The following is a 21,625-nucleotide window of genomic DNA, read 5'->3' on the forward strand; positions in this document are numbered from 1 at the left end:
AGCTCCAACAGTACAGTAGAATGTATTGTGTTACTAGCTCCAACAGTACAGTAGAATATCTTGTGTTACTAGCTCCAACAGTACAGTAGAATGTCTTGTGTTACTAGCTCCAACAGTGCAGTAGAATGTCTTGTGTTACTAGCTCCAACAGTACAGTAGAATGTCTTGTGTTACTAGCTCCAATAGTGCAGTAGAATGTCTTGTGTTACTAGCTCCAACAGTGCAGTAGAATGTCTTGTGTTACTAGCTCCAACAGTGCAGTAGAATGTCTTGTGTTACTAGCTCCAACAGTGCAGTAGAATATCTTGTGTTACTAGCTCCAACAGTGCAGTAGAATATCTTGTGTTACTAGCTCCAACAGTGCAGTAGAATATCTTGTGTTACTAGCTCCAACAGTGCAGTAGAATATCTTGTGTTACTAGCTCCAACAGTGCAGTAGAATGTCTTGTGTTACTAGCTCCAACAGTGCAGTAGAATGTCTCGCAATTCAATACTAATACACAAATAATCAAAAATCTAAACAAGAAATCAAGAAATGACAGAACAAGTCCAATTTAAAATCCAGAGTAGATATATTAGTAAACTTGTGTCAGAATCCAGATATAAAAATGTAGTGTGTAGAGACAGTATATCTTTTGGAAAGATAATGGTATGTACATTAGTAGGTATATTAGGATGAGCTATGTTGAGAATACAGTATATACATTCACAGTTAGTAACAACATTATATAAACAGAATATGAGGTCACCAGTCCAGCAGCGGGATCCCTCCGTCAGCCCCAGTCCAGCCAACACAGATAAGGTCTCCTGTCCTGTTCGTCTGTTTGATCCTCCACTTCGTATCATTTCAGTCAATTAGGACCCAGCCGGGCTGCCCCTGCCCTGTCTGTAACTGAACCGGGGCCTGTTTACCTTGCTGGGAGGACTTGGCTCTGGAGCCATGCTGTGAGGGCCAGCAGAAGCAATCTGTTCACCCTCTCCCCTCAGCCCAGGGAGAGTGGGCTGTGTTGGGCCGCTGCCACACGTTGTCAGCCTTCCTCTCTGACTTCCCCTCCTCCTGTTGACTTCCCCTTCTGCTGCCTACTCTCCAGACCTCCAGGCCATTCCACAAACAGCCCTTGTTATGGCTGGCTTATTCCATCACATTACTCAGTTTTTTATTGTTTTGTAACGGGCCACTGTCGGGGTAGTATAATATAATGCATGGTTTCACATCGGTTCCCTCTAAAACCCTTGTCAGGTGACCCTGTTCGAGTCTGGTGGAGGGGTGCCGAGAGGGCAGCCGGTAGAACAGAAGGGCTGATGGGAAATTGGACGACCAAAGGTTACCCAAGCGGTCTTTGCTGGGGGATTAATTGTGTAAGAGCCATGTAATGATTGCTGGCACAGATCCTGACTGAAATCCTGTTACCCACGCTGCACTGGGGCAGGGAGGGAGACCTAGGTCCTGTGGAGGCAAGGTAACACTCATCACAGGCACCCTGAGCCTGCCAGGAATCAAATGAGTTCTGTATTTAGTGGAAGTACAGTAGCTACTCCAAAACTAACCACAGGGCCTCTCATTCTTTCATTAGATACTTGCAAATGTGTGAATACTTACTACTTCATACTGAGCTGTTACTGCCAGAAATTATTTTCAGATTGTTTCATTCTGAACAGAACCACCATTTTTCTTGCTCTGTTCCACTGTTCCAACCAGCATAATACAGTTATAAACCGATTCGAACACAATAAAAAGTACCGGTTTATATCGTTCCTTTCTGTTCCTTTTTTAACCTGTGAAATCGACATAGTTTTTACATTTATCTCATTAAATTAATACAAGCTTGCTATGGAGCGGGCAAGCCAGAGACGGTAAAGGAAGAAATTCCTCCATAATCTCTGGGGAAGCTAATTGTTTACATGCTTGATGGATAGCCAAGCGTAGGGCACAAGATGCGACTGAAATGTTGCGGGTGGGGAGAGAGCGAGTCAGAGGGGTGGACATGGAGGAGGCTCGGCTTGAAGCGCTGGGCATCATGATCATGATGTGCATTATAATGTGCTTAGGATATTAATAGACCTATTATTACTTCACCGTATTACATACTTATATACTAACTTGAGACCTATGGAGGAGTGGCTAATACGGAGGAATTTTGATTGTCTGATCATTGGCTCAACGCCCTGGGCCAGAGATAGCTAACAAGCTCGTGTGGAGCGGCCCCAGAACTCAAAACACGTGTTACATTTTTGTTGTTAATAAATACAATGTGAAACGTGGGAACTAATAGTATCCTTAACTAGTCTAGAAAAAGCTGTTAGGCAGACACTGGAAGGAGAAGTTTCTGAGTGACAGAGTGAGTGCTTCGCATAGGTGTTTATTGTGTGTGAAAAAAATGCTTGGAACATAAAATAACATTATTAATCGTTTCCCATGCTTTTAAAATAATGGTTCTGTTCCGGAACACTACAGAGCAATTTTGTTGTCGGTTCTGTTTCTGTTCCTCAATTATTAAGTTATTTTCCGGTTTTCTGTTCTGTTTCTTGAACTGGTTTCAACACCTGGTTACTGTACGGTAGATGTATTGGAGTAAGACTGGAGGAATCCATCTTTGTCTTCTACCTTGGATATTTAGAACAGGGAAGTGTTATACTGAACAGCGGTTTATACAGAAGAACAACTTGAGACTTTTCTCATGGGTGATGTATTTTGTTTCCCAGTGTTTCTCAGTTCTCTTTCTCTTGCAACCCCAATGCAAGGATTCTGCATCAGTCTTAACACTTCATACATAATTCAGGAGTGAAGATTGACACTGAAGTGCAGAGTTTCAGTCCTAGCTACTTGGATCATTGTTCCACTTTTAGTTTCATACTGCAGCATTAAACAGAGACAGCCCTCCCTTAGCTCCTCCACTATCTCCTAGCAGGGACAGTCATTATGGCCTATTGAGTTGTGTGATGGAAGACTCTGGGATGGATGGAGATAGATAGAGATCGTGGCTGCTGTTAATTGACTGTATCTCTTCATCTCCCTCCTTTGTCCTGGCTCACCTCCTCTCTCCTCCCCTGTTTCATCCAGAACAACACAGACATGTACACCCTGAGATGGGAGAGCTATTGTCTCTATAAGATCTAATTCAGTGAAATATAATACTGTATACTATCACATTCCAGATTTGTTTTGTTTCTCATTGTTGTTGAATGTACACAAAATTAGATGAATTCATTCAGACATTCATAGTCGTATGATGTAGTGTTATGACTCCTCTGTGTTGTTTGACCTTATGTGTCACTGTGCTGCATCCATACATAGTGCACTACTTATGACCAGAACCCAATTTGTCCTGGTCAAAAGTAGTGCACTACATAGGGAATAAGGTGCCATTTGGGACCCAGAACATTCTGCGTGTTGCAGGGGAATTCCCTGACTGACTGACTAGCATGCTGTGTGGTAGTGACTCAGACCTGCTAGTTTTCACAGGCCTGTATTAGTGGAGCACAGAGCACAGGGCCGTCTACTAGGAACCTGTGAAGTCTTTAGCCCTGACTGTGGGCCTAACCCACACATACACACACACACACTTAGGGAAAGGTGTTAGGAGGGAGAACACGCTACACAGAGAGGAATGCAACAGAAAAACACTGACTAACTTTAATTTCCCGTACCTGGAACCCCACGAAAGCTTTTAATCTAGCACAGGCTGAGAGTGGAGACACTCACACAGGTACACCTAGCTGCACGCACACGCACCCACACACACACACCTGGTGTCAGGAGTTGTCCTGTGTTCAAGCGTCTCCTACTCTTCGAGATCTCTCTGCCCCATACTGTCAGTCTGATCCGGTCAGACTAGGATGAATAAAGTGTAGGTTTGACTAATCCTCCACCTGCCGCGAGGCCAAATCCCTGTCTGTCTGACGCTTCAGTCTCTCCTTTCCTTTCTCTCTCCAAGATGGTTTAACACCACCAAAGCCTTTCTCAGAAGTTTCTTTCTTTATGGCATCTGCTGACCTAACTATAATTTGGGAATTTGCGGTTGGCACCGAAACTACTTTGTGTTCCTCCCAAGGTCTTCATGTCAAGGTCTTGCATTTCATTCAGGCAAACTAGACCTTGTGATAAATATGTAGGCTCATGAGGGCTCTTATTGCCTTTGACCTCTGATCTTGTTCCATATCTAATTAAATGTCATTGAATTTGTCACATGCTTCGTAAACAACAGGTGTGGACTAACAGTGAAATGCTTACTTATGGGCCCTTCCCAACAATGCAGAGAAAACAAATGATAATAACACATGGAATACATAAATAATGAGTAATGACAACTTGACTATATACAGGGAGTACCAGTACCGAGTCAATGTGCAGGGGTACGAGGTCATTGAGGTAGATATGTACATATAAGTAGGGGTAAAGTGACTAGAATAGATAGATAATGAACAGTAGCAGCAGCAGCATATGTGATGAGTCAAAAGAGTTTGGTGCAAAGTGTGGTCAATGCAGATAGTCCGGTTAGCTATTCGGTTAACTATTGAGCAGTCTAATGGCTTGGGGGAAGTGGTGGAAAAAGTACCCAATTGTCATACTTGAGTAAAAGTATAGCTAACTTTAATATAAGGTTACTCAAGTAAAAGTGTAAGTCACCCAGTAAAATACTACTTGAGTAAAAGTCTAAAAGTATTTGGTTTTAAATATACTTAAGAATCAAAAGTAAATGTAATTGCTAAAATATACTTAAGTATCATAATTTCAAATGTCTTATATTAAGCAAAGCAGACGGCACCATTTTCTTGTTTTAAAAATGTACAGATAGCCAGGAGCACACTCCGACATTATTTACAAAAGATGCATTTGTGTTTAGTGAGTGCGCCAGACCATAGGCAGTAGGGATGACCACGTGTTCTCTTGATAAGTGCGTGAATTTCACAATTTTCCTGTTTTGCTCAGCATTCAAAATGTAAGGAGTACTTTAGGTTGTCAGGGAAAATGTATGCAGTGAAAAGTACAATATTTTCTTTAGGAATGTAGTGATGTAAAAGTTGTTGAAAATATAAATGGTAAAGTACAGATACCCCAAAAAGCTACTTAAGTAGTACTTTAAAGTATTTTTACTTAAGCACTTTACACCACTGCTTGAGGTTAGAAGCTGTTCAGGGTCCCGTTGGTTCCAGACTTGTCGTACAGTAGCAGAGAGAACAGTCTATGACTTGGGTGGCTGGAGAATTTGACAATTTTTAGGGCCTCGTGTGTAATCCGATAATTTTCAAGTACACATTAATATACTGTTTTATTACAAATCTGTATGAGCTTCCGTTCATAGGAGGCTTATTGTGGCACCAGTACATATCACTTGGAGGTGAATGTGTGTGTGTATCCGCATATGCGTGAGTGTTCATTCCAATGTTTTATTATTTGTCTCTGAAAGGTCACCTTTAGATGACAGACTTCCTCCCTTGCCTCCTCCCCATCTCTCCCCTGTCTCCCCCACTCAGATCTGCCTCCCTTCCAGTCAGCCCCTCCCTCTCTCTCTCGCTCTTGCTCTCTCTCTCTCTCCCTGGACCTCCAGACAGCCATACTAGTCTATCCAGACAGCTTTTAATCATTTATTTAAGGCCAAGTTCGCTCGCCCCATTCACCTCCATTTTCTTACGATAGAGAAAGAGATGGGGGGAAGCGAGGGGGAAGGGAGACAGCGAGGAGGGGGGAGAGAGAGAGATGGTGGGAGAGAGGGAGGGAGGGAGGGAGGGAGGGAGGGAGGGAGGGAGGGAGGGAGGGAGGGAGGGAGGGAGGGAGGGAGGGAGGGAGGGAGGGAGGGAGGGAGGGAGGGAGGGAGGGAGGGAGGGAGGAAAAGCGATAGACTTTAGTGGAGTCTGACACGTTACATTGGGATCAAGCAACCGGTTAGTCAGCTAGTGGGCCTCAGACAAGCTCTGCTCTAGCCGTAGCTCGCTTGTCAATCTTTCATTACATAGTCCTGTTTTGATGGCCTTTTCTGGGGTTCAAGGTTGGGCTGTTTAAAGTACAGCCAGGGAGAGCTGTCCTGTCCGCTGAGTAGCTACCAAGACTGAGAGTTTACTGTACGTACACGGATGCACACACTCTCTCTCTCTCTCTCTCTCTCTCTCTCACGCAGACACGTGCAAGCTCACACTCACTCGTGTGCCATATGCAGTCCTCTAGCCAGCCTCTAAGCTTGTAAGCTCCTTGCAGCCCTGCAGAGGTGAAGGGATATTCACATCATCCGTGTCAGACATACTTTACTGTGTGTACATGCTCACAAACAAAGACATGCACTGAGATAAGGGCAATTCTTATCACAGCAGGTTTTTGGTTTGATCCTACAGAACAACTGTGCATTACATCATGTTGAAAGGTTAAAAAACACTCCTCTGTTCTCAGGACCATTACAAAGAGAGCTTTCGTCCAACATTACTTTAGTGATTAAAGGTTCATCGCTTTTTCAAATGTCCCACAACAGTTGACTATGACAGGGTCTCTCTCTGTATTCATAGATACTCTTATTAGACCCAATAATGGAGAGCTGACACACTCCTCTGAGGTAAATGAAAACAAATCGTCCCTCTGGCATCATCATCTTCTTGCTTGTCTCACCCAGCCCTCCCTCCGCTCTGCTCTGCTAAACGCACCACGCCACAACACGCCACACCAAAACTCATCTCTCACTCTTAGTATCTCGCACCTCTCTGATTCAGAGGGGTTGGGTTGAATGCAGAAGACACATTTCAGTTGAATACATTCAGTTGGACAACTGACTAGGTATCTCCCTTTGCCCTTTCCCCTTTTTTTTCTCTCTCTCTCTCTCTCTCTCTCTCTCTCTCTCTCTCTCTCTCTCTCTCTCTCTACTCCACCCTCTCCCTCTCTCCTTAGCTTAGTGGCACTGCCCAGCATTCACTGTACATCTCTCTCCCGCTCCTTTCTTTGCCTTGTTTTGGTTTTCAATGATTGCCTGAAAATGGCTTCCTTCCTGTTTTCCACATTACGAGGGTGTACAGGAATTAGTTGAAGTTAGTCTTTAAATATGGAACTAGGGTATTTGTATTTATTAAGGATCCCCACTCTTCATGGGGTCCAAACAAGATTAAGGCAATTACATCACCCAAACCACTGCATACATTATATATACCAAGGTATGTGGACACCCCTTCAAATTAGTGGATTTGGCTATTTCAGCCACACCCGTTGCTGACAGGTGTATAAAATCGAGCAAACAGCCATGCAATCTCCATAGACGAACACTGGCAGTAGAATGGCCTTACTGAAGAGCTCAGTGACTTTCAACGTGGCACCGTCATAGGATGCCACCTTTCCAACAAGTCAGTTTGTCAAATTTCTGCCATGCTAGAGCTGCCCTGGTCAACTGTAAGAGCTGTTATTGTGATGTGGAAACGTCTAGGAGCAAGAGCGGCTCAGTTGCGAAGTGGTAGACCACACAAGCTCACAGTACGGGACCGCTGAAGTAAAATAAATTGTCTGTCCTCAGTTGCTACACTCGCTCCCGAGTTCCAAACTGCTTCTGAAAGCAACGTCAGCACAATAAGTGTTCGTTGGGAGCTTCATGAAATAGGTTTCCGTGCCCGAGCAGCCGCACACAAGCCTAACATCACCATGCATTGCAAGCATCGGCTGGAGTGGTGTAATGATTGGACTTTGGAGCAGTGGAAACGTGTTCTCTGGAGTAATTAATCATGCTTCACCATCTGGCAGTCCGACGGACGAACCTGGGTTTGGCGGATGCCAGGAGAATGCTACCTACCCCAATGCGAAGAGCCAACTGTAAAGTTTGGTGGAGGAGGAATAATGGTCTTGGGCTGTTTTTCATGGCTCGGGCTAGGCCCCTTAGTTCCAGTGAAGGGAAATCTTAACGCTACAGCATAGAATGACATTCTAGATGATTCTGTGCTTCCAACTTTGTTGCAACAGTTTGGGAAAGGCCCTTTCCTGTTTCAGCATGTCAATGCCCCCGTGCACAAAGTGAGGTCCATACAGAAATGGTTTGTCGAGATCGGTGTGGAAGAACTTGACTGGCCTGCACAGAGCCCTGACCTTAACCACATCGAACACCTTTGGGATGAAATGGAACTCCTACTGCGAGCCAGGCCTAAATGCCCAACATCAGTGCCCGACCTCACTAATGCTCTTGTGGCTGAATGGAAGCAAGTCCCTGCAGCAATGTTCCAACATCTAGTGGAAAGCCTTCCCAGAAGAGTGGAGGCGGGGACCAAATCCTTATTAATGCTCATGGTTTTGGAATGAGATGTTTGACGAGCAGGTGTCCACATACTTTTGCTCATGTAGTGTATCTGCAGTCGTGGCCAAAAGTTTTGAGAATGACACAAATATTAAATTTCACAAAGTCTGCTGCCACAGTTTGTATGATGGCAATTTGCATATACTCCAGAATGTAATGAAGAGTGATCAGATGAATTGCAATTAATTGCAAAGTCCCTCTTTACCATGCAAATGAACTGAATCCCCCCAAAACATTTCCACTGCATTTCAGCCCTGCCACAAAAGGACCAGCTGACATCATCTCAGTGATTCTCTTGTTAACACAGGTGTGAGTGTTGACGAGGACAAGGCTGGAGATCATTCTGTCATGCTGATTGAGTTCAAATAACAGACTGGAAGCTTCAAAAGGAGGGTGGTGCTTGGAATTATTGTTCTTCCTCTATCAACCATGGTTACCTGCAAGGAAACACATGCCGTCATCATTGCTTTGCACAAAAAGGGCTTCACAGGCAAGGATTTTGCTGCCAGTAAGATTGCACCTAAATCAACCATTTATCGGATCATCAAGAACTTCAAGGAGAGCGGTTCAATTGTTGTGAAGAAGGCGTCAGGGCACCCAAGAAAGTCCAGTAAGCGCCAGGACTGTCTCCTAAAGTTGATTCAGCTGCGGGATCGGGGCACCACCAGTACAGAGCTTGCTCCGGAATGGTAGCAGGCAGGTGTGAGTGCATCTGCACGCACAGTGAGGCAAAGACTTTTGGAGGATGGCCTGGTGTCAAGAAGGGCAGCAAAGAAACCACTTCTCTCCAGGAAAAACATCAGGGACAGACTAATATTCTGCAAAAGGTACAGGGATTGGACTGCTGAGGACTGGGGTAAAGTCATTTTCTCTGATGAATCCCCTTTCCGATTGTTTGGGGCATCCGGAAAAAAGCTTGTCCGGAGAAGACGAGGTGAGCGCTACCATCAGTCCTGTGTCATGCCAACAGTTAAGCATCCTGAGACCATTCATGTGTGGGGTTGCTTCTCAGCCAAGGGCGTGGACTCACTCACAATTTTGCCTAAGAACACAGCCAGGAATAAAGAATGGTACCAACACATCCTCGGAGAGCAACTTCTCCCAACCATCCAGGAACAGTTTGGTGACGAACAATGCCTTTTCCAGCATGATGGAGCACCTTGCCATAAGGAAAAGTGATAACTAAGTGGCTCGGGGAACAAAACATCGATATTTTGGGTCCATGGCCAGGAAACTCCCCAGACCTTAATCCCATTGAGAACTTGTGGTCAATCCTCAAGAGGCGGTGGACAAACAAAAACCCACAAATTCTGACAAACTCCAAGCATTGATTATGCAAGAATGGGCTGCCATCAGTCAGGATGTGGCCCAGAAGTTAATTGACAGCATGCCAGGGCAGATTGCAGAGGTCTTGAAAAAGAATGGTCAACACTGCAAATATTGACTCTTTGCATCAACTTCATGTAATTGTCAATAAAAGCCTTTGACACTTATGAAATGCTTGTAATTATACTTCAGTATTCCATAGTAACATCTGACAAAAATATCTAAAGACACTGAAGCAGCAAACTTTGTGAAAATTAATATTTGTGTCATTCTCAAAACTTTTGGCCACGACTGTACAATACAACATTTGTAATTCCACAAAACAAAAAATATTACAATGTACGTCTGTGTGTAGAGAGAGTGTGTGCGTTCGTGTGTGTGTATGCCTTTGTGTGTCTCTTCACAGTCTTCACAAGTTGTTCCATAAGTTGTAGTTTTATCTGTTTTTTAACCTGAATTTACTGCTTGCTTGAGTTACCTGTGGTGGAATAGAGTTCCATGTAGTACTGTGCGTTTCCTACAGTGTTCTGACTGAGAGACCTCTGGTGGCATGTCTTGTGGGGTGTGCATGGCTGTCTGAGCTGTGTGCTAGTCATTTGAATGTCAAATGTGTGCTAGTCATTTGAATGTCATACCTCTCACAAAGACCAGTAGTGATGCAGTCAATCTCTCCTTTACTTTGAGCCAGGAGAGATGGGCATGCAGGGTGTTGCTACAGTAGTAGATTACCTCATGGAGGAAGTGCTTTAAGCGCGAGTGCACACACACACACACACACACACACACACACACACACACACACACACACACACACACACACACACACACACACACACACACACAGACACACACACACACACACACACACACACACACACACACACACACACACACACACACACACACACACACACAGATGTTAGGTAAAGCACCATCTTCAGCCCACAAACACACTATTCATAAATAAATGGCTGACTGAAATATGAATAAAATACAATATGCCTGATAGCCATCTAGGCTTTGGTATCCTTGAGAGAGCCTCTGCCTTAACTGTCAGGCCTAGACTACCTCTGTGTTATGGCCACTTCTGACCAAATAGATCACTCTGCCACATCATATTCTGATAGTTAGATTTTTTATTTAACACTTATTTTACCAGGTAAGTTGACTGAGAACAAACACATTCTCATTTACAGCAATGACCTGGGAAATAGTTACAGGGGATGAATGAGCCAATTGTAAACTGGGGATGATTAGGTGGCCATGATGGTATGAGGGCCAGATTGGGAATTTAGCCAGGACACCAGGGTTAACACCCCTACTCTTACGATAAGTGCCATGAGATCTTTAGTGACCACAGAGAGTCAGGACACCCAAAGCTCAAATGGCACCCCAAAAACGTAATACTCTCAGAAATATATGGAGGGCAAGGTTTACACAGGTTAGTACAGGTGAGAAGGCTATGTTGCTTCTTTCATCATACTGGGCGGACAAACAATACTAACACATTCTGATGAATCTATAGAGATGAACCTAAGTTTTGGAAGGATATTAAGTCTATGTCTGGTAACAGTAATGTTAATGAATTACCGTCATGTGTTTTGAAGGACTCTGTTGCTGTATATGACAAAACTGAAATGCTGAATTGTTTCAATAAGCACTTTGTATCATCTGGTAGGCTGTTTGATTCAGTGTCCTCTGTCTCTGTACATCCTTGTGTGGATGAACCAGTGAGAGCTGGTCTAACTTTTAGATTTTTGTCATTCTCAGTGCAGGTGGTACATAAAGCCCTGAAATCCTTAGATCAGAGAAAGCCTGCAGGTCCTGATCTTTTGGATCCCTTACATATCTGTTCAATCTAACCCTGGAATGTAATGAAATTCCAAAGATCTGGAAATCAGCATTTGTCCTGCCACTTTTAAAAGGGGGAGATCCAACTCTTTTAAATAATTATAGGCCAATCTCAAAGCTGTCACCCCTGGTGAAAATATTTGAAACCCTTGTGAGTGAACAGCTAAAATAGTTTTTATTTACTAGCTCTATTTTATCAATGTACCAATCGGGTTTCAGGAAGAAGCATAGCACAATTACAGCAGCCATGAAGGTTTTAAATGATATCACTAAAGCTCTTGACAAAAAACAGCATTGTGTCTCACTTTTTATTGATCTCTCTAAGGCTTTTGATACAGTTGATCATGCTATACTAAGGCAGAGATTGTCGAGTGTAGGTCTTTCAGAGCATGCAGTTGCATGGTTTGTTAACTATCTGTCTGATAGAACTCAGTGCACTCAATTTGATGGGCTTAGGTCTGTTAAATTGTCTGTCTTTAATGGTGTGCCCCAAGGCTCTGTACTTGGTCCTCTCTTATTCACTATTTATATAAATAATTTAGACAAAAATGTCCAAAATGCGCAACTTCATTTTTATGCTGATGATACTGTTATTTACTGTTGTGCCTCATCTCTTACAAAAGCTTTCCAGAACTTGCAAACTGCTTTTTATACTGTTCAACATACCTTGTGTCAATTGAAGCTTAACCTCAATACTGACAACTAAACTAATGGTGTTTTCTAAAGCAAGAAATAGACCTCTGAACATTTCACCTATTACTACCTGTCAGGGCAAGGAGATTGAGGTTGTAACCTCATATAAATATCTTGGAATTTTGATTGATGATGGCCTCTCTTTTAAAATGCATATTCAACAACTTACAAAAAAATTGAATCTGAAATTGGGATTTTATTTTAGGAATAAGGCTTGTTTTTCTTTTGAAGCCAGAAGGAGGCTAGTATCAGCTACATTTATGCTTTTACTAGACTATGGGGATATTTTATATATGAATGCTTCCGCTCAGTGTTTGAGATCAATTGACACCCTTTACCATGGCACTTTGAGATTTATTTTAAACTGCAAAACCCTTACGCACCACTGCACTTTGTATACCAGGGTTGGCTGGCCTTCTCTAGTCACTCGTAGGCTCAGTCATTGGTATACTTTTATTTACAAAGCCATTTTGGGTTTACTACCTTTTTATTTGGGCATTTTTATTGTTCAGAAATGCGGTGGGTACTCTCTTCGTTCGCTGGACTTTATCCTGCTAACTGTTCCAAATGTCCGAACTGAATTTGGTAAAAGGGCTTTTATGTACTCTGCGCCATCGTCTTGGAATGCCTTACAAAATACTTTTAAACTGGAAGAACTTGTCCCGATTGGTATTTTTAAATCACTGATTGATGATCTTGAGTCTGATTCCCTGACCTGTCAATGTTTTTAATTTGCTGTTTTTGATTTTGTTATACTCTTGTGAATTCTATGTTTTTTACTAGATTACTTGTAGTTTTTCATGTTGTTTGTCTGTAATTTTTGTAATGACTTGGTGCTGCCTATCTTGGCCAGGACGCTCTTGAAAAAGAGATTTTAAATCTCAATGAGCCCTTCCTGGTTAAATAAAGGTTAAATAAATAACAAATAAAAATAAAGTTTAACATCCCAGCCAAAAGACAGCACCCTACAGAGGGCAATGTCCCGAATCACTGCCCTATGGAATTGAGATATTTTTTTTAGACCAGAGGAAAGGGTGCTTCCTACTGGCCCTCCAATACCACTTCCAGCAGCATCTGGTCTCCCATCCAGGGACTGACCAGGACCAACCCTGCTTAGCTTCAGGAGCAGCCAGCAGTGGGATGCAGGGTGGTATGATGATGAGAATATATTGTAACAGCGTATGAAGTGCAGCCTCAGACATATCCAGTCTCAGCCCTTCTCATCTATCTGTCCCTCTATGTGTATCTCCCAACCTCATTTCAGACTGTGCTGTCAAATAATAAAGCATGCATAAGATGGTCAGCACACCGATCTCCTTAAATGAAAGGTTTTGGTGTCCTCTCCTCCAATCCCTAACCATCTCTCCTTGTCTCTCTCTAGGAGCAGAGCCCCAGTAACCAGACGTCTCTGGCCATGATGCAGGAGCCCCAGGAGATGGTGGAGGAGACGGTCACCATCGAGGAGGACCCTGGCACGCCCACCTCCCATGTGTCCGTTGTCACCTCCGACGACGGCACCACGCGACGCACAGAAACCAAGGTACTGGGGGAAGTTGACACATTAGGTAGTAGGTACCTATGCGCTGAATGAGAAGGAACTCAATGCTCACACACTAGATTTCAACTTTAATGTGACAAATTGTTTGGGGTGGTTACAACCCTGTGAAATATATGTAGCAGGCTTCTGCAGTAAAACAGCATGATGGCTGTTTTATGATAACTCTGTAGCCAAAAGTTAAGATCTGTAAGGCCAAAAGTTAAGGTCTGTAAGGCCCTAATCCTTTAGCGAGATGTGTTTTCTATCCTTTTCCCTAACCCAGATGTTGTCTTATTTCTTAGTGCTCATTCTGTATCAGCTCCTACAGTATTTTGTGTTGCAGGTTCTTTTTTCTTGATTGCCCTCTTGTGTTTTGTTGTTTCTATATAAGGATATGTCAACTAACCTGAAGGTGAGTTGGAACCCCCCCCCCCCCCATCACTTTACTATCAACTCACGTAACCATTTTGTGTGTGCCCATGTCAGCCACACCCTCAACCCTGTCACACAGTCTGTCTGTCACTCTTACAGCATCACAGCCACCCCAACGCTGCACAGCTCCAGCACTCTTACCGTTACTGGCCTTCCTAAACACAGCTCACAGCTTTCACCCTTCAGTCAGCCCTGCTCCACGCTATGCACACTACCTCTCCAGACAGTGTCTCAGTGCAGTGTGATTCCGGATGGAATGTGGTAACGTCCCGAATGGCACCCTGTTCCCTATATAGTGCACTATAGCCCAGAGCAATATATAAGGAGTAGGGTGCCATTTGGGACGCAGCTTGGGACTCGCCCCACATCTTCAGTGAAGCAGAGATGTGTTCTTTCTGACAGTCTGGTTCCCTAGGGAGGGACCCTACGGAGGGACCAAGGGTAGAGCTGCTGGCACACTAGAGACACTACAGAGTTTGTAATTAAACAGACCAGCTAATCGCTCTGTTTCACTGTGTGTGTGCTGCTATCCTATTTACTGTAGGGGATTGGACTCATTCACGCACACACACAAACTAACGCACACACAGCTAAATAAAACATAGTCAAGGGTTAGGGCTTGGGGAACGAGGGTCACTGTTTTTAAGGACACTTAATTCCACAGGGACGAGAGAGAGGATGCTTTTTGGAAGTCATTTTGAAGGGAAGAAACAGATTCATCTGGATGTAAGCCTTGGAAGAGACGGTTTTGACTGTTGCTTTATAATTGTGCCAAATGTATTGGCTAGGCAGCTTGTGATGGAAGTCTGCACACGTGATGTTTCCAGACTCATGTTCACATCTCTCTCATCTTTTCAGTTGATGTATTATTGGCTTCCTTTCAACAGGATGCTGCAGCTAGCTACGTACTGCTCATGCATTTCCTTGAATGCCTTCTGAGTATCCCCTCCAAGCACAGCAAGATGAAACACTAAGAGTTCACATCTCTCTGCTTTTGGAAAAACATGTTTTTTTATGCTAAACACATTTGCACACAAGGCAAGCAGCAGTATAGGCAGCAGTATCAGTAGCCAGCCGCCACACCTAAACAAACAGACCATAACAAGGCCTGTGAATTAAGTGACGTTTAAAGGCTAACTAAAGCCTAACTTTCTCTCCGCTCCAGCTGTAAAGGAGGGAGTCAGTGTGCTGGCTGGTATGTGGAACTAGCTAACTGCTGAGAAGGGAAGGAGCTCCACCACCACACACACACACACACACACACACACACACACACACACACACACACACACACACACACACACACACACACACACACACACACACACACACACACACACACACACACACACACACACACACACACACACACACACACACACACACACACACACACACACACACACACACACACACACACACACACACACACACACACACACACACACACACAAAAAGAAAAGTGGCTCCACCACATCCATCCTCCATCTCTCTCCCAACACACTGTGCTTTTCTTTGGACATTCTCCAGCTGCCCTCTGGCTGAATGGTGAATGTTGGGTGAAACACTACCACTGCTCTTTAAAAGAGATAAATACAACGATCAAAAGCAGTGGCATTCCACCCTGTCCTGTGGATGGGAGTTAATGAGGGTTAAAGCCAGGCCATATAAACAAATTAAACACAACAGGGAGAAAGGTGTGAAGGGAAAGAACGAAAGCCACTCTGATACAAAATGCAAAACAATTTGATGTGTGATTTTACCCAGTCATTTTTTGGTGATCTTTTATTCCTATGTTGTTGAATCATGTATTTTCAAACAACTGTGATGCCCAGTACTACTGATTGACCACCTCGGCCCTCAACACTTTCCCATAGGTGACCAAGGTGATCAAAACCATCACCCGCCGCAGGTACCTGCCAGTGACCGTCACAGAGACGCTGGTGGTGCCAGGAGGTTCCATCATCCCGCAGTCCAAACCCAGCACCCCAGTGCCCACCCCTTCTCCCACCCCCTCCCCATCAGAGACAGACCCAGTAAAGAAAACAAAGGCATCCAAACGTCTGGTTTGTGGCTTGAAGTGAACCCCCAACCTCTCCCACTAGCACCTCCCTGACCCTAAACCTCCCTAAATGCTTCCACTAACCCCCAGCTGGTGTGTCAGTTTGAGCTCTGTCTGTCTATAAACGTTGAATGCGGCAGAGATCGTGAAAGTGTTACAGCACTATAAAGGCTGAAAGTGACGCCCTCCCTCCCTTTCTCCTCCCCCTTTAACAGCCTAACAGTCGGTAAACATATGCCCCAGTTTGACAGCAGACACCTTTCATTACGGCAAGGTAGCACGCTGCCTACGCCACCTGGCCTCGACACACACACACACACACCAGCATTTAGAGATTCTCTTTTAGCCTGTTTACAGTGATCTAGTTGGGCCCTCTCTGAAGCACCATCCCCAGGCCCAGTAGTGCTTGTTTAGCATGTTGTGATCTTCCAACAGATCAGAGTTCTGTTTGAAACCTGTCTTGCGTTTTTTCGTGCTGTACCAGCGAAGGCTCTTTAGAAGTCATGTTAGTACAAACATGAAGTGTATGTCTAGGCTTCTCTCCCTGGCTGAGTTGAAACACGGCCTTGTGCAAGATGGAAGGAGTTTGGGCCACTGCAAATGTTCAGCTTGTGGTGGATTAGGGCCATAACCAGGATTGAAGAACACTGCTGTATAGTTCAGAGTAGTGATCCTCAACCCCAGATCTTAGAGATAATTTCCACACTTCAGCACAGTGTATCAGGCATGAGGTCGTTTTAAGTGAAGAGACCTAGTCCCACCCAGGTCTGTACTCAATTACCATCACCACCTCCATTGAAATGAATGGCAATAAAAGTCCCCTAATCGGCCAGCTCAGAAGAGAAGCCAGCCTGTCATTTCAAGGCCAGTGGTGGCCTTGTGCTCAAGCTGCTTCATTAAGTTAAGAACCAGAAAAAGGCTTTATTTTTAACATGAAAGGGATGATTATGTGTGAGTTACATGCAAAGTGAGGGGGAGCAGCTATGCCAGCGTAGTGTGAAGTAACAAAAGAAGGGTGGGCTTTAGATGTTACGGATGCACCGAAATTATTCACTAAGAAGAAATGAACCTTGACATGACTTAAAGTAGACAGTTTTCTGCCGGTTAGAATTTAAAATAGCTCACAGTTTGAGAAAGGGACAGTGTGTGAACAAACTAAAGGCTTTGTGAAAATGGGATGAAGATTACATTTTTAATGAGTGTGAATGTTTAGCATTTATCATTCACATTTTGTTCCCTGCTTCCTCTTTTGAGGAGATGTGTTTAATACTTTATTGAGGTTCCTTGTTATTATTTCATGCCTTTGCTAAAATTCTAAATTTAAATCTGACTATAAACCTGGTATATTATAATTATAAGAGTTCTTCAAAGTGGTTGTATCAGAAAATGTAACTAATCAGAAACCAGTCTCTTTCTGTGTTCATGTGAAAAAGCTCATTTCAGTGAAGTACTTGTCTGCCAGTTGAGTGGGAATGAACCATCTCTGTGCATCTTGTCAGGCACAACACGAATTGTATCAGAGTCAGACATAGGGCCCCCTCCAATGACGATTCATTTTCATCAACCTCATTAATTTTGAAGATTAATTTATAGCCGCGGACAAAATAGCCAATTATCGCCACTGCAGAATTCACTGGGCAGCAAATTGGTTTCTGTATCGGTGCTGAACCTCAGGAGGAGGTGAGATGCGGCTAGCCCTCCCTGACTGCCAGACAGTTTCAGCACTCTCAGACAAGTAGGAGTGTGATTTGTTAAGGACAAGGTGTGTGTATATATATATATATATATATATATATATATATATATATATATATATATACCTTGTCCTTAACAAATCACACTCCTACACTCCTACAGTGATATTATATATATATATCACTGTAGGAGTGTAGGAGTGTGATTGTATATATATTGTACACAGTGAGGGGAAAAAAATATTTGATCCCCTGCTGATTTTGTACGTTTGCCCACTTACAAAGAAATGATCAGTCTATCATTTTAATGGTAGGTTTATTTGAACAGTGAGAGACAGAATAACAACAAAAAAATCCAGAAAAATGCATGTCAAAAATGTTATAAAATGATTTGCATTTTAATGAGGGAAATAAGTATTTGACCCCTCTGCAAAACATGACTTAGTACCTGGTGGCAAAACCCTTGTTGGCAATAACAGAGGTCAGATGTTTCTTGTAGTTGGCCACCAGGTTTGCACACATCTCAGGAGGGATTTTGTCCCACTCCTCTTTGCAGATCTTCTCCAAGTCATTAAGGTTTCAAGGCTGACGTTTGGCAACTCGAACCTTCAGCTCCCTCCACAGATTTTCTATGGGATTAAGGTCTGGAGACTGGCTAGGCCACTCCAGGACCTTAATGTGCTTCTTCTTGAGCCACTCCTTTGTTGCCGTGGCCGTGTGTTTTGGGTCATTGTCATGCTCGAATACCCATCCACGACCCATTTTCAATGCCCTGGCTGAGGGAAGGAGGTTCTCACCCAAGATTTGACAGTACATGGCCCCGTCAAATGATGCGGTGAAGTTGTCCCGTCCCCTTAGCAGAAAAACACCCCCAAAGCATAATGTTTCCACCTCCATGTTTGACGGTGGAGATGGTGTTGTTGGGGTCATAGGCAGCATTCCTCCTCCTCCAAACACGGTGAGTTAAGTTGATGCCAAAGAGCTCTATTTTGGTCTCATCTGACCACAACACTTTCACCAGTTGTCCTCTGAATCATTCAGATGTTCATTGGCAAACTTCAGATGGGTATGTATATGTATTCTTGAGCAGGGGGACCTTGCGGATGCTGCAGGATTTCAGTCCTTCACGGTGTAGTGTGTTACCAATTGTTTTCTTGGTGACTATGGTCCCAGCTGCCTTGAGATCATTGACAAGATCCTCCCGTGTAGTTCCGGGCTGATTCCTCACCGTTCTCATGATCATTGCAACTCCACGAGGTGAGATCTTGCATGGAGCCCCAGGCCGAGGGAGATTGTGTTTCTTTCATTTGCGAATAATCGCACCAACTGTTGTCACCTTCTCACCAAGCTGCTTGGCGATGGTCTTGTAGCCCATTCCAGCCTTGTGTAGGTCTACAATCTTGTCCCTGACATCCTTGGAGAGCTCTTTGGTCTTGGCCATGGTGGAGAGTTTGGAATCTGATTGATTGCCTCTGTGGACAGGTGTCTTTTATACAGGTAACAAACTGAGATTAGGAACACTCCCTTTAAGAGTGTGCTCCTAATCTCAGCTCGTTACCTGTATAAAAGACACCTGGGAGCCAGAAATCTTTCTGATTGAGAGGGGGTCAAATACTTATTTCCCTGATTAAAATGCAAATCAATTAATAACATTTTTGACATGAGTTTTTCTGGATTTTTTTGTTGTTATATACAGTTTACTAGTGCTCTATAAGACCGTCACAGTTACCAGTTATGATTCTTAATTCATCCCAAACTGCACCTTATTCCCTAGATAGTGTACTACTTTTGACCAAAGCCCAATGGGCTCTTGTCAAAAGTAGTGTACTGTATAGGGACAGGGTGCCATTTGGGCTGCAGCTTCTGACCATGCACCTTAAGTGGAAGTCAAGGTTCTGCTCACTGCATCCAAGGCTGTTGTCCTACTACTGCACTAAACAGATGCTCTGGGAACTATTATTGGAACATGTCGCAGAAACTCAACCTTACTTCCAACACAAGCTAGCCTCAAGTTTTTCTAATAGTAATGAATTAAAGGCAATGGTACGACCCTTTCTTGTCACTGAGTTTCCCAATGCATGACTTTGACCTGTTGTTGACAATGCCTGCGGTCTGATCAGTGTGATACTAACAACTTCAGAGGTCACTCTTTAAAGGAACAACCCTCATCTCATTCTTCAGCCTCACTCTCACTGTGTGGCATCAGCATCCCACTTTCCTGTCTGTGTGATTCAACAGGCTACATCGGTGTGCTGTGTCCACGCTGTGTCTCAGTCCTAACCACCTGTCTCTCACTGTGGGTAACCTCGTCCCCAGGCTCAATTGCTGCCCCATAGAGAGAGCCGTCTGGGGACGAGATTAATCTGTGGTCTCTCTGTCTGGTGGGATGCCTCAACATACTGTTCAGTACAGTCCTGTCCGGTTGATCAGAATGCTTCAACATTGTTCTCATCAACTGTTGCTCATGGTGTGGCCCATACACACGACACAGACTTCTAGGATTGGGTAGTAGCGGATGAACTATTAATGTAATGAGGATTAGGTAATCAGTTGTTATCTCTGTCTTTGTGACCTCGTCTCCTCCTCTAGGTGACTAAAATGGTGAAGACGGTGACCACCAGGACGGTTCGCCAGGTGCCCCTGGGCCCCGACGGCCTGCCCCTGCCTGAGGGCTCGTCCCCACTGGGCAGCTACACAGACTCCATCGACCGGCGTTACCTGAAGAATGGGGAGCGCTACATCACCACGCCGCAGGCCACCTCCACGCTCACACGCTCCTACAACAACTACAACGACTCCTACAGCGACGCACTCCCCCCCGACGCTGGTGGGAGTCAGTACGGTGGGCGCCACTACGGCCTCCACGACGGCTACGGCATTGGAGACGTGACGGACAACTACGGCAGCCTGTCCCGCGGAGTCAACTTCCGGCCACCCCGCTACCCATACGCTATGGCTAACAGCTATCGGCCGGAGAACAGCTATGGGACCCTACCCATCCGGAAGGATGACTACGGCCACGTGGCCCAGCCCCAGGTCCCCATGGGCAGCAGCAGCGTGGACCTGAACCGGTCGCAGCCAGAACGCTTCCAGCCAGAGCCCTACGGACTGGAGGACGACCGCCGCAGCCTGGGCCCCGAGGAGGAGGAGCCCTATGACCTGGAGCCTGACTACTCCACTGCTAGCCGGCGCCAAGGCACACTACCAGGCACCAACCGCGGCAGAACCATGAGAGAGCCGCTCCGTGACGGGCCACGCATCAGGTGAGAACGAGAGACGTGACAGAATGCTGTCTGTTTTTAGTTATCTGAAAATGTATAGATGACCTTTGTTCTGTGAGTGGAAGATAGGATTGGACTGGTTTTGTTTTGGTTGAAAACAGGTCTTCTTGTTACTTAAATGTTAAGAGTAAAACTTTAACCATTTGTAAGATATTAATAAATTGTGTGTTCACCATTTGTTAATCATTACTCCCACATTTATAAACCCATTTACTTACCCATTTACTTCCAGCAGTACCTGGTCGACGAATAATCCCACAACACAGGATGTTTAAGGAAATATAAACGTGTGAATAAATACCTACTAACATTTATAAATGTGGGTGTAATGATTCATAAATGGTGAACGCACAATTTATAAATTCATTATAAATGGTTTATTAGGTACCCTTAAAATATAGTGTGTCATGACTGTCCATGGGAATACAAATAGGTCAGATCAGGTTTGCAACAAATAACTTCAATCAGACCCCCTCTCACCCAAGAGGGGGAAGGAA

The 21,625-nt window shown here is 44.3% G+C and overlaps 1 protein-coding gene across 24 annotated transcripts in view; it reads left to right on the plus strand.

Annotated features, from left to right (window-relative positions):
* The window catches only part of LOC106580487 (splicing regulator ARVCF), a 371,259-nt gene that overhangs the window by 224,047 nt on the left and 125,587 nt on the right, over positions 1-21,625 (plus strand). For 13 of the 24 annotated variants that reach the window (XM_045703240.2, XM_014161608.3, XM_045703241.2 and 10 more), the window contains 4 exons: positions 13,504-13,662; positions 14,051-14,071; positions 15,969-16,127; positions 20,437-21,110. In XM_045703240.2, coding sequence (XP_045559196.1) covers positions 13,504-13,662; positions 14,051-14,071; positions 15,969-16,127; positions 20,437-21,110 — 1,013 coding nt within the window. The remainder of the gene's footprint in view (positions 1-13,503; positions 13,663-14,050; positions 14,072-15,968; positions 16,128-20,436; positions 21,111-21,625) is intronic. The other 11 variants (XM_045703250.2, XM_082966379.1, XM_082966381.1 and 8 more) reach the window with 3 other exon arrangements.

Source organism: Salmo salar, chromosome 20 (assembly GCF_965601325.2).
Source record: "Salmo salar chromosome 20, fSalSal1, whole genome shotgun sequence".
In the NCBI taxonomy this organism is placed as follows: Eukaryota; Metazoa; Chordata; class Actinopteri; order Salmoniformes; family Salmonidae; genus Salmo; species Salmo salar.